We start from the raw sequence: 14,339 nt of genomic DNA on the forward strand, positions 1-14,339 counted from the left end.
ATGTAAAGTAGATCTGCTTGGCGTACTTCATCATCAGCTACTCTGCTTGTTTGGGAAGAGTAAAAGAGTTTTGGGAAGAGTTTTGCCTTTGAGAAAAGCTTTGTTTCCCTGTATAATTATGGCAAACTTGTGTTTCCCTCTTCTGTGACTTTATTTTCTTTTATTTCCTGTTTCATTTAAGCTTCTAGCAAAGAAGCTAATAGCACAGACGGAGATGCCTACCGGTAAAGCTTGGCGGTTATATCACTGCATATGGTGCAACACTACCTAGAGGACCCACAGCTGTGCTTGTGTAGGGTGTACCTAACATTTTCTGATGCTTACTGGAAGCCATAAGAATGATAAGAAACTATATCCCATTTTTCACTCTTTGGTTTCTTAAGCATCTCCCTTTAAGATGTCAAAATAAAACATTCAGTTATGATAACCAGGGTCAGTATTCTGGTTGAAAGAAACAGTTCAAGTAGTCATTTGCAATGAACATTGATTCTGGTTTGATGATGAAGCACTAAGGCTGCAATCTTAAATGCACTTTCCTGTGAATCAGCCCCACTGAACACAGTGGGAGTGGGACTTACTTCTGAGTTAACATGCATAGGATTACTCTGTTGATCTTGTGTGGTACAATCCTATGCATCTTTACTTGGAAGGAAGTCCCATGTGTTCAGTGGGGTTTACTCCTGGGTAACAAAGGGTGGGACCGTAGCCTTAATCTTTATTCTCTTCTTCAGAGCTCATCATTTTGCCATTTTTGTAGGGGTGGACGAAAGTCACTTACCTGTCCTCGAAGGACGTTCGCGGTGGGGGGGAGGCGCTTCGCTGGTCCCCCCGCGAAGTTCAGGCCGGGGGGGGAGACTTCCCGCCTCGCCCCGGCCGAAATTCAGGCCGGGGAGGAGGCTTCTCGCCTCGCCCGGCCGCGAACGCGAAAGTTAAAAAAAAAACAAAAAACGCCCCCTGATAGGCTACGTGACGATTCACGTAGCCTATCACGACTATATCTGCAAAGTCAGCTGTGATAGACTACGTCAATCGTCACGTAGCCTATCACGGGTGACTTAAAAAAAAAAAAGCGCGTACGCTAATGGCGGCCCCCATAGGGAGCCGCCATTCGCGTTCCTTATTTAGTCGCTGTAGTCTACGTAAATGTTTACGTAGACTACGGCGAAAATAAGGGCAACGCAAATAGCGTTGCCCTTATTTTCGCCGTAGTCTACGTAAAGATTTACGTAGACTACAGCGACCAAATAAGGAATGGGAATGGCAGCTCCCTATGGGGGCCGCCATTATCCGTACACACTTTTTTTTTTTTTTTAAAGTCACCCGTGATAGGCTACGTGACGATTGACGTAGCCTATCACGGCTGACTTTGCAAATCTAGCCGTGATAGGCTACGTGAATCGTCACGTAGCCTATCAGGGGGCGTTTTTTTTTTTTCTTTCATTGCAATGGCGGCGGCGGCAGCCGGTCAAAAGACCGGCTGCCGCTCCCGCCTCGCTCGAACACCCGCCGAACTGCCAGCCGGACCAGCCACCGGGAGGGACATTCGGTGAAGGTAAGTCCCGTCCCGGGGGGGGTGCGGGGTGGGGTTCGGAGGATTTCTCCCCGAAACTTGTTCGCGGGGCCGAATACGTTGGCGCTCGGCCCCCCGAAGTTTCGGGGAGAAATTCTCCGCCAACCCTACATTTTTGTAGTTTAGTACTGCACTCGTTGGACCTTTTTGTGAATTTGTGAATAGGAATGTCAAATAATTATAGACAGAGTGAGCTGAATTTTGCGGTTTCATGTTTCTTTCTTCTACACCTCCCCCCGCCCTTTTGGTAGCACTTCTGGAAAATATATTTTCTATTGTTCTGCACATTCATATTGACTGTTTCAGGAGACAGACAGACAGACAGACAGACTCATGTTTGAAGGCAATTCTCCCACTTTAAGCAGTTGATCAAGATAATTTTTTCCAAAGATAAATCAATCCATCAATAATATATGGGCCTATTTTCTATCCCCCACCCCACCATAGGCATGTTTTAAACTGTACATTCTCAGTGTCAAGGTTCAAGAGTCAAGTGCTACATCTGATAAATTAGGCAGAGGTCAAAGGCTATACAGAGCGGTTTCAGAGGAATGTCTATTTCTGAATTTGCAGCTCATTCATGCTGAAGTGATGCACTCTGGGAATTACTACCAAACTCTGCTCAGCAACATCTGCTCTCCCTAAGTGAGTTAGTGCACGTCAGACATCTTTATGTCAGAATATTGCAGTGATGGATGCAGTCTTCAGAAAATGCTGCATAAAAATCTGGTGTGCCGTTCTGGCCATTAAGTGAAATTACTATTTAAATTAATGGCGCTGTCACAGTTTATCTGTGCAAAGAATGAACGCTGATTAGGGTATTAAGTAATTAGCAATTTATCATGCTGGAACAAGGTTGATAATAATTAAAGAAGTAATGGTTTACCAAAGAAACTAGAAAGGGAGTCACTTCTTGTTATGTGAGTGAAATCTTGGCTGAGGTTCTCAGTGAGAGAATGCAGCTTTCTTTTTCTGCCCTAGAATAAAAGTGCTTCCTTATCAAATTTTTACTTTGCTTGTCAAAAGTGCCTCTGAGATAAAACGTTTGCATTTGCTTTAAAAAAAAAAAATACCCCCCAACAATATGTGATGTAACCAGAGCCAGTGTGGTGTAGTGGTTTCAGTGTTGGACTGGGAGCCGGGAGATCTGGATTCTAGTCCCCACTCGGCTTCGGAAGCTCACTGGGTGACTTTGGGCCAGTCACAGACTCTCAGCCCAACCTACCTCACAGGGTTGTTGTTGTGAGGAGAAAATGGCGACTAGGAGGATTATGTATGCCACTTTGGGTTACTTGGAGGAAAAAAGATGGGATATAAATGCAATCAATCAATCAATCAATGCCACACCATTGGGGGATAGAAAGGGGAAGTAAAACTCTGTCTATTTACCTCATGTTTAGGCTTAGCTTCTAAGCCATAGCACTAGCCATGGAGAATGGGATGCAAGAGACTATTGCAGCTTGCCACCACTGTGTCCTGCAGTATGTGCTTGTGTAGTAAGGAAACCTATAGGGAATATGGGGTGGTGCTGTTAAATTGGTTATGATAACCATTGATGGATGTGGTGTTAGGCCATTATGCAGAACAGTTATATGGGACAGAACTGTACCAAAAGGCAGGGGCAGGATGGAAAGGTTATCCTGGAACAATTCAGTTACACAACTTCCTAAGGTCATGTCAGCCACTACACCAGGGGTGGGGAACCTCAAGCCCAGGGGACAAATCCGGCCCTCCTGGGATCCAATCCACTCTTCTGGAGTTCCTAGATGGCCAATCCCCTTTCTCCCAACCACCGATCATTTGTGCAGTTTTAACCCTAACCCCTATTCTAAAAGGCTGAAATGCCTCTCCTAAGGTTTTATTACAGGCAGTAAGAGCTTTAAGCTACAATACGCTCAGTGTTTTTATATTTTGGCCACACCCATTTTGCCTTGGGCCCCTCCCTTTTGCTCCCCCCCCATTACTGGAATGTGGCCCCCAAGAGCTTTTCCAAAATTGAATTTGGCTTTCAGTCCGGTCCGGCCCAAGGCAGTTTGCTGCCTGAGGTGGGCAAGATATTCAGTGTACAGAAGTCAACTAGACTGGCAATTGATTTTTATTTCAACACTGACAATGGGCAGCATTTTCCACTGGGTGTGAGGGCAGCCAACAGGCCAGATGACACACACAGCCCTGTCCTCCAACACCCCGTTGCCACTCCCACTCACCAGCACCTGCCACCTGATGCAACTGCCTCAGTCTGCCTAATAATAGGGATGGCCTTAATTAGAGTCACTCCTGTCAGTGCAATACTGAGTGCGTTGCATTTTGTATTAAACTGTTCTAATAGAATTCCAGCTGACAGCCAGAAGAGCGGAATGGACTTGGCCCACTTGTAAACTAATTAGTGCTGTGCGAAAATCTGCCCCCTATTTTTAGGAACTTTTTCTCTCCCTGTGGACGAGATTGTTTTTTCTGCCTCTTTCTCAGGGAGGGGGAGAATTTCAGAGAATTTTCACCTTGGGGAGGGGAACAGAGTTTCCATATACCTTTCTTTAAGTGTAGGCGATTCTTGAGGGGCCTTCTGTCTATTTTTTTACTGCATTTCCAGGAGTTGTGAGGCCTCTTCACCAGCCGGGAGTTCTTCCTGAATGCCTATTGGAGAGGGCGAGGTCACATGGTCTCCTTGGAGTTCAGAAAGAACTGCCCAGCTGGAGAAGAGGCCTGGGCTCCTCAAAGTGCAGGGGGTGTTTTTACAAAAAATAAAAAAATAGAAGACCCCCCTCAAGAATTCCCTCCACTTAAAAGGTACGTGGAAACCCTGTTCCCCGCCCCAGGAGAGAGTTCTCCGAAATTCTCACCTCTCCTAGCCTCTTTCTCCAGAATTTTCATTTTTTTCCCCTACCCCACAAAATGCCGAAAATGGAAGAGTTGAAATTTTTGGCACAGCGCTAAAACAAATCAACTCTGTGTGCCACTACCTATGAATAAGATTGTACTGTTTCACTTTAAATGTTTAATCCCACCATTATGTCATTTACTATCTTACAGACCTCCATTCATTTGAATTTAACTAGAGCCCCATGGATAAAATTACTTACTTGTATGTTGGGCTAAATTAACCATGAGGTGAATGATACCCTATAGCCCAGTTAAAATGGTTCTTGTAGTGTAATTATTTTTGTTATTTATTTATTGCATTTATATCCCGCCTTTTTTCCTGTTGCAAGGAGGCAGCTTACATTATCCTCTTCCTCTCGATTTTGTCCTCACCACAACAACCCTGTGAGGTAGGTTGGGCTGAGAGTCTGTGACTGGCCCAAAGTCACCCAGTGAGCTTCCATGGTTGAATGGGGATTAGAACCCAGATCTCCTAGCTCCCAGTCCAACACTCTCACCACCACCCCACACTGGCGCTTATTATCTAATTATCTTAGAGTGCCTCTTTCTGAAATGTACGCTCACTCTGCTTTCTGTTCAGAGCTTACATACAGGACGTGGTTCTTAACAAAGACCTGCTGGAATATGGAGCCTCCATTGTGAGGGTTTATAAATATCAGCGCAGGATGCAGGTTGACCATCAATGGTCTACCGCGCTGGAGGATTATTTTGAACAGCAGGAGGTTGCCTGCACAATTGCCTCTTTGAACTTTTGCATCTGCAAGCAGAAGGAGGAGGCAAAAGGACAGAGATGTGGTTAGTTATGTCTTTCTGTCTATACAAATTAACTGCCTCCCTCCCTCAGTATTATTAGAGAAATCAAGAATGAATGAAAACAGCTGGTTTTCAAAAAGGCAACAGAAAATTAAATGGGGATTTCTTGAGTTGTAGATAGTTTTCACTTTCAGTTTGCTACCCTTGGTACTCCTTGTAATCCTTGTCCTCTCATGCTTGCCTGTAACATTGATGCCAATTTCGTGACCATATTACACTACAACCTATGTATTTTGTGATGCTGCATTCCTATAGCTTTCGTTGTACATGATTTTAGAAATGTACATGCTGGGGCAACAAATATTAGGATTGGGATGTTAGGGTGGTTCCAGATGGGATATTTTTTTCTCCCTGGAGCCGTTGTAAATTGACTCCACAGCTGCCCTAGGGAGGCCAGATGGCCTCATGCCAAGAAGACTCTGCTGCAGCAGAGAGCCAGATGGCAACCTGGCACTCTACTTGTTCAAACCTCTTGTCTCCTGTCTACCTTGGAGAGACAGCAGTGTTGGTACAGGCGCCATTCTTTTTCTAACAAGGATTTAGGAACATAGGAAGCTGCCTTATGCCAGGTAAGATTATTTATCCATCTAGCCCAGTATTGTCTGTTCTGACTGGCAGCTGCTCAGTCTTCAGGGCCTCAGGCGGAGAAAGCTCTTTCCCATCAGCTGCTACTTGATCCTTGTTTTGTTTGCTTAACTGGAAATACCAGGGATTGAACCAGGCACCAGGGATGTTGCGGATGACCGACTGGGTCTGGGAGCCCATCCCGCCCCCCGCCTGCCACCCCTAGACTGCGCCCACCGAGCCCCTGCCCTCACTCGCGCCCACTCGTGCCCTCCCAGAATTACCCCAACCTGTCCAGCGAGTGCCTACCATTTTGCTGCCTTTTTATGGGAAAAAAGGAGCTTTAAAAACATGTGTATTTAAATATGTACAATTTGGGGCTAGGAAAACTTAATATGCGCAATATTAGAGGCATTAGGCGGCAAAATGGCAGGTGCTTGCCGGACGGGCCTGGGTGAGTGCAGGCGACTCTCCGAGCTCATGGTGGCTCGAATGTGGGTCTGGGGGGGGGGTGAGCAGGGGCGGTGCTTCAATGGGTTCCCAGAGAACCCAAGCTGGGGTGGGTTTGCACATCCTGGGACCTTCTGCATGTGCTCTGTGACTGAGCTAAGATCCCGCCCCATCAGGTGTTCTTGATCTCAGTTTCTCTACTTTCTTCCTACCATCAGCCTCTCTCTAGCCTCATCTGTGCTACTTGCTGTGAAACCCCACCACCACCTTTCTTACCACCAGATTATGGGCCTGCTAAAGCCTTATGCACATATTCTAAAACTTGATATTATGTGGGTGTAGGATCTCAGTGACAGGTCCTAATCCCAACCTTCATGCATTGATCAGACCTCGTTGAGAGAGTTTTCATGCAGACACCTGCATGTAGGCTCCTGTATGCATGGTCTGGGACACTGGGAAATGGAGTGTCCCTCATATGCATAAAAGCCTGTGTGTGTTTGGCTGTTCATACTTGGGCTCTGTACACAAGGTCTGATCAATGCATGGAGTTTGTGGGTATGGCCTGCTGCCACAGTCCTGTTCCATATGTTTATTGCACCTAGATGGTTTGTTTGCTGTTCCTGGCTAATGTAGTAATTTATATTATTCCTCTGTTCTATACAGCTTATAAAAATGACCAGCAGTAGTAGTAGTAGTAGTAGGAATTAAGTAGGGATGCTTATGAATTCAACCCCTGCCAAATATATTGTGGGAATTTGGTGTTCCATTTTAATGGAAATGTCAGCAGAACAGAATGACTATGTCAGAATCTGCAGTTCTGGATTTCAATATCGGCACTAAAGAAATCGGCAGAAGTGTGGAAGGCTATTTTGTTGTTGTTGTTGTTATGTTGCACAGGAATTGCGCATCCTATAGGAAGGAATAATTTTTTAAAAGTCACAATACCTTTTTAAATTTTTAATAAAAAATTGATTTAAGTAATTTGCCTGTGTTTGTTAACTTATTCTCAAACTCTGCAGTCAAATGTTGGTGTGCTCCTGTTGAAAGGCAGTGACAAAAAATTAGCATATAATTTTCTTGCAGAGGCCTCTAAAAGATTAATTTATAATTAAGAAGGAAAAAATTATTGTGCAAAATCCTTTACACTATTCTGAAATTCTCCTTTCATGGCCAGAATACAATGGGAGTGGAACCCCAGGCATAATCATTACACCATGATAGAACTGCAAAATAATAACAGATCAAAATTAAGAGAATCCACTCATTCCTAGAACAAAGCCCATTCTGTTGCTTTTTATATGAATTTAGAAATGCCATTTTCCACAGATTTAAATGGCAATTGAGACTACTTTTTGTTGTGAACACAAAATGCCTGTGCAGTGTGGCACATTAAGTGCAGGTTTTAACAGCTTCTTTCTGTAGTATGCACAGAAGCAGTAGGTCACATCTTTCCTGATCACCAGAATTAGCCACTGGACATATCAGGTTAGCCATCTTAAATTCCAAATTAAGTACCACTTTAGATACCTGTTTCCTCAGTATCAGTAGCTGCCTCATTTTGACGTTTTTATGCTGAATTTTATAGCATTCTCAGCATTTACCTCACTTTCTCCCCTTTTTGCATTCATATATAATGTTTTATTGTTGCAGGAATGATCTGTTGTGGACATGAATATGTGAATATGTCAAATACCATATGCTGCTCAGCTTCCAGTGGTGAGTCTAAAGCCCACATTAAAAAGGATGACCCAGTGCCATTAAAATGCTGCAAGACTGAACTTATTCCAAAGAGCGAGGAATGTTGTAATGGACTTGGATATAATCCTTTGAAATATGTTTGCTCTGACAGGATTTCAGTTGGAATGATGATGAAGGTAATTGATAGAAAACCTCTTGGTGGTTCTGATTTGACAATGGAAAGAGAAATACATTGTTCATAACTATTTTTGTAAAATAGGAATATAAAAACTCCTGTGTGCATTATTCATTTTCGCATTACATCCATATTAATACCGAATGAGTTTGCCATGATTGATGTTATTGCAGTGAATTCTAAAGGAATTAATAATGATTAGCTGCTTCTTGTGAAGTGTTGCTCAGCACTTCAGATTAGTAAAGGGCTAAAAGTTAGTATTCCAGCCAGGCTGACATATGTGTAACTAACTTCAGTTGTGCGGCCAGTTCTTAATTCCTGCTGGAATTGCTTCAGAGATTCTTAAACTTTGTTGGATTATGTGGGTCACTATCCCAGTTTGCTTATTCTTTGTGGGCCACCGATTTTTTTTTTAAACGTTATGGCTGCCACATAGAAGGCCATTTGAAAGGCTTCCAAATTAAAATACAATTTCATGAATACTCTGATGTATTTGTATTAAATGTGTGGGACAGACAAAATGGAGGAAAGTATTGCTAGGTGTTGGGTAGGCACTGCTTGCTAAGGATATTCTCTGCATCATCGGCTGAATCACTACAACTCAGTATTGTTTCAATTATTCCTTATCTGTGGTACCTCTATTTTTGCTTTAGTCTTGGGGACATCCTGAAAGTGCGATTTAGAACCACACACTGTATAGCTAGAAAATTTATGAAAAAAACCTTCCATATAGGCTGATATTAGAAATGGGCAATAGAATTGTTATATTTTGTGCGCCTAGCTTAGAACACCCTGTCCTAACACTTCAGGGCAGGTGGGGAGGGCATATCCAGAAGAAGATCTAAGCAGTTTCAGTATAATTTTAGCAAAATACATGTTCCTCCCATCTATGTCTTCTCTCCAGGCAAACTGTGAAGGAGGATAGTTTGGAAGAGCCTTCACCTCACAAAAATTAAGGATTCAGATTATAGTGGAGGTAGATTGCATGAGGGAGTACTTTTGTACTGCTCTTCAATCATATTCTCCGGACAATTTACAAAAGAATAATACTCTTAAAATTAAATACAGAAAGCATAATAAACTAAACCCCACAAAATTATAAATCCATCATAAAAACAGCAAGATTAAATTTGTATCTAAAAAGTTTTGGAAAATAAAAAGGAGTTGGAAGAGTCTTGCAAAAACACAAGGATTCAGATTGCAATGGAGGCAGATTGTGGGGAAATCACATAGATCTAGGGACCATAGAATTTTTGTATGTATTTATTTATGTTTATAAGTATTTTTATACTGCCCTTAAATCATATTCCCAGAGGAGTTTACAAAAAGAAGAATATGCTTAAAATTAAATAAAGAAAGCAAAATGAATGAAAAGCCACAAAATTATAAAAGCATCATAAAAAATAGCAGGATTGAATTTGTATCTGAAAGGCTTGGGAATATAAAAAGGTGTATGGTGCCAAAAAAACACAATAAGGGAAGGAATTGAGGCGCATGAGAAGTTGTATCACAGGGTGCCCTTGAATGTGTGTAAGTGAAAGCTGGATGTACGTGTTAGTTTAGATAATTTTTAAAGAGGCTTAAAGATTTTGGAACCATTGTTATAGGTAAAAGAAGAATGCAAAGCTAGCACTCTATGCCCTCTATCCATGGAAGCTACTGCATACTGTGGGCGATGTGACTTTGACAAACATGCTCATATATGCGCTTGGATAAAGAGTTCCTTGGGTGATACAGAGAAGAAAGAAAATGAAGTCATATGTCCAACTTTGGAGGAGAAGGTCTATACAGGAGGCCCAACTCAGTATTCCTTCACAGGTAAAATAATATGAGATTTCTCATCAGATTGGTTTGTAAGTTTAGAAGGTAAATTCCATTAAATGCCTAGGTGTAATCAGTTCTTTGAATTATAACATGAACTATGTGTATTTAAAGACCTTTTTGAATTAAGTAAATCTATTTACCAATATGTTGGCAATACATTGATATTACAACACAACATAAGAATATCAGAAGATACCCGTTGAGTCGAACCACGGATCATCCATCTAGACCAGCATCTTGTTTCCAGCGTTCTTCTGGGAAGCCCAACATAGAACATGAAGGCAACAGCCCTCCCTTGCTATTGTTCTCTCTCCCCCCACCTCCCAGTAGCTGGTAAGAAGAGGCTGATAGCCATCAAGACTAGCAGCCATTGATAGCCTTCTCCTCCACGCATTTGTCTAATCCCGTTTTAAAGCCATCTGAGGTAGTGGTCATCATCACATCTTGTGGCAGAAAATTCCATAAATTAATTATGCACTTTGGAAGAATTATTTCTTTTTGTCTGTCCTGAATCTCCTGTCAATCAGCTTCATTGGATAACTTCAAGTTCTAGTATTATTATGAGAGATGGGGGAATTTCTCTCTCTCTGTATTTATTCATTTACTTATTTAATCCATGTCTGAGCTGCTTTTGAAGACCATAGTCTTCCTAAGGTGGCTTACTGCATAAATCTATCCACTTTCTTTACATCATGCATTAAATCAGTGGTGTAGTGGTAAATTTAGACGTTCAAGGCCTCATCATAACTATCATAACTATCTCCTCATCATAACTATGCTCAAGGAGAGGCCAAACATGCCTGCAGCTGTGTTGACTTGATCTATATCAACAAACCAATCCTAGCAGTTTTCATCTCTACCAGGAGCAGGTCTTTTATAAATTTATTTCTTTTTTGTTGCATTGCCCAAGTAGCCCAAGGTGGCTTACATGGTCCTCCTCCTCCTCATTTTATCCTCACATCAACCCTGTGTAGACTGAGAGTCAGTGACTGGTCCAATGTCGCCTAGTGAGCTTCATGGCTGACTGGGGACTAGAACTTGGGGTTCCTGAATCCCAGTCCAACAACCTAACCACCACTCTACACTGGCTTTCATCCAACATGGGTCTCAAGTGCCCATTCCAGATGAAGCCACTCCACAATACCACAGATGACATCAGCATCCCTGCTAATTAAAATGTGCCATCACTGAGTCCCTGTGAGCCTCAGCTCCGCTACACCACTGTGCATAATTATGTCCGTCTGTGTAGTCACCCCTTTTCAAAACAAAATAAGTTTATAGCACAAAATCATGCATAACCAAATGTGAAAATAAAACAGAGTGAAGTATGTTCCATGTCAAGCCTCTAGGGGAATTCTGCTGTGTCTGTGTATATCAGTGCAGAATGAAGCAAGCAGTTAAGCAAACAGAATGGGCAGTATCCAACGGTGACATTTCACTAACTCAAATAGTACTAGTGGAGCTCTGCTGAATCTTTCTGTTGTGCAAGTGGTTGCTCATTACACTTATGCAAGCAGTTGTGCAACCCATCGCACAATGGGTTGCACAATGGGTGCAAAGCAGTTTCACAACAAAGCAATTGTGCAACCAATTGCACAACACGTTCAACAACATGTTGTACATTACATGCAAGCAGTGGCGTAACTTTGCACAAGTGGAGTGCACAATGGGTTGCACAACACATTGGACAAGAGTTATGCACAACTCATTGTACAACAGGTTGCACAAGCATAATGCAAAACCGCTTGTGCAAATGTAACTGCAGTTGGATTCCCCTGTTGTGTGTAGGGATGGTGGAGAATTCCGCCACGGATCTCAGTGAGGCCGAATGCCAGTGCGGAATGAAGCCCCCTGCCCCACCACCCCACGAAAGGCGCACGAAACTAGGGATGTACGAAAGTCACTTACCTTTTTGCGGATGTGATTCACAGTGGGGGGGAGGCGCTCCATCCCTCCCTCCGGAATCCTTGACGGGGGGGAGGCGATCCGGTCCTCCCCCTCGGAATCCTGCCTGGCCGGCTCCGCAGAGCAGCTGTCCAGGGCTGTGCACAGCTGGAGTTCTGGCCGCGGACGGGCTGCTGCGGACACAAATGGCGGCTGCCGTAGTGGCCGCCATTTGCATCCAGCCAGGCTGCCGTGATAGACTACGTAAATATTTACGTAGCCTATCATGGCAGGCCAAAAAAACCCCAAAAACCAGCATATGCAAATGGAGGTGGCTACAGCGGCCGCCATTTGCGTTCCCTATTTTTCGCCATTTTATCCTACATAAATATTTACATAGGCTATTACGGCACAAAAATGGGGGAACGCAAATAGCGTAGTGGGCGCCATTTGCGTTCCCCTTTTTTCCCGCTGTAATAGCTTACGTAAATATTTACGTAGGCTAAAACAGTGAAAAAAAGGGAACACAAATGGCAGCCGCTGTAGCTGCCGCCATTTGCGGACACTATTGTGTTTTTTTTGGCCTGCCGTGATAGGCTACGTAAATACTTGTGGAGGCAGCCGGCAAGGATTTCGAGGGGAGGGACAGAGCGCCTCCCCCCCCCCCGCAGATGTCACAAAACGAAACAGGTAAGACGTTTCATACATCCCTAGTTGTGTGTAGTTCAGAACCTCGTTTCCGCTAGTGCTAGGTCATTAGCACTAATGGTATGAAACATTTTGATACTGCCCCATGTCTGCCTAATGAAGAAGTTAGTATAGTGCTGTGTCCAGGAGTTATCAATGGGACATACAGACATAACAAAAGGGAACTGGTTTGTCTACCCCCAAAGGGAATCTGATGTATTATTAAAAATATCATTAAGATTAATACACATTTAGGTTGACTGTAGTCTCTTGTGAAATTTTCTCTTCCTAGATCTGAACCTAGAACCTCATGTCACATATGAATACAGGGTATCTGCAAGGAATAAATTTGGACAAGGTTTAAGTGAAATTGGCAGAGCCACCACTAAAGAAGATGTGCCGGAAGGTATAAATCCACCCCAGTGGACCAAAGTGGAAAATCGAGAAGACATAATATTTCTAAGCTGGAAAGAACCTCATCAAACAAATGGTAATTTTATAAAAGCATTTTGTATAATCTGATGTTCAGCTGGCATGACTGCTTCTATGTAGGGATGTACGAAAGTCACTTACCTGGTCTCGCAGCTTGCTTCGCGGTGGGGGGGAGGCGCTTCGCTGCTCCCCCCGAAGTTCAGGCTGGGGGGGGAGGCTTCCCGCCTCGCCCGGCCGAAATTCAGGCTGGGGGGGAGGCCTCCCGCCTCGCCTGGCCGAAATTCAGGCTGGGGAGAAGCACCCCGTCTCCCCGGCCGCGAACTTCAAAAGAAAAAAAAAGCCCTGTGATAGGCTACGTAACGATTTACGTAGCCTATCACGGCTAGATCTGCAAAGTCAGCCGTGATAGGCTACGTTAATCGTCACGTAGCCTATCACGGGTGACTTAAAAAAAAAAAACGCGTACGTTAATGGCGGCCCCCATAGGGAGCCGCCGTTCGCGTTCCTTATTTGGTCCCTGTAGTCTACGTAAAGATTTACGTAGACTACGGCGAAAATAAGGGCAACACTATTTGCGTTGCCCTTATTTTCGCCGTAGTCTACGTAAATCTTTACGTAGACTACAGGGACCAAATAAGGAACGCGAACGGCGGCTCCCTATGGGGGCCGCCATTAACGTACGCGCTTTTTTTTTTTTTAAGTCACCCGTGATAGGCTACGTGACGATTAACGTAGCCTATCACAGCTGACTTTGCAGATCTAGCCGTGATAGGCTACGTTAATCATTACGTAGCCTATCACAGGGGTGTTTTGGGTTTTTTTACTTTTCTTGTAATGGCGGCGGTGGCAGCCAGTCGAAAGACCGGCTGCCACCCCTTGCCCCTGACGAAGACCTCCCGAACCGCCGCCGGGACCCGCTGCCGGGAGCGACATTCGTGAAAGGTGAGTCCCATCCCGGGGGGGGGGTTGCAGGGGGGTGGCGGAGAATTTCTCCCCGAACCTTCGGAGGACCGAATGCGTTGGCACTCGGCCCCCTGAAGTTTCGGGGAGAAATTCTCCCCCATCCCTACTTCTATGACAAATAGAACACTGTAAAATAATATTTTGCTCAAGTGTAGCAGCCTAATATATGTTATGCACACACACAATGCACACGTGGTTCCAGTGTGATTTTTATATATGTCTTCCATTAGTTTCCAAACATCCCTTTTTTCAGAAGAATTAGTCTGACCTGGTGAAGAATATTTATGTATTTATTCATTTCATTTCATTTCTATACCACCCAATAGCCGAAGCTCTCTGGGCGGTTCACAAAAATTAAAACCAAACAACACACAATAAAACAATTTAAAATATATAGAA

The 14,339-nt window shown here is 43.7% G+C and overlaps 1 protein-coding gene across 1 annotated transcript in view; it reads left to right on the forward strand.

The window, feature by feature from the left end:
- USH2A (usherin) overlaps window positions 1–14,339 on the forward strand; it is an 809,138-nt gene that overhangs the window by 630,064 nt on the left and 164,735 nt on the right. The window contains exons 51-53 of the mRNA XM_084828794.1: window positions 7,928–8,151; window positions 9,758–9,968; window positions 12,838–13,035. Coding sequence (XP_084684920.1) covers window positions 7,928–8,151; window positions 9,758–9,968; window positions 12,838–13,035 — 633 coding nt within the window. The remainder of the gene's footprint in view (window positions 1–7,927; window positions 8,152–9,757; window positions 9,969–12,837; window positions 13,036–14,339) is intronic.

This window comes from Heloderma suspectum, chromosome 1 (genome assembly GCF_057233095.1).
Source record: "Heloderma suspectum isolate Gila_16-S chromosome 1, 16-S_ref, whole genome shotgun sequence".
Lineage (NCBI taxonomy): Eukaryota > Metazoa > Chordata > Lepidosauria > Squamata > Helodermatidae > Heloderma > Heloderma suspectum.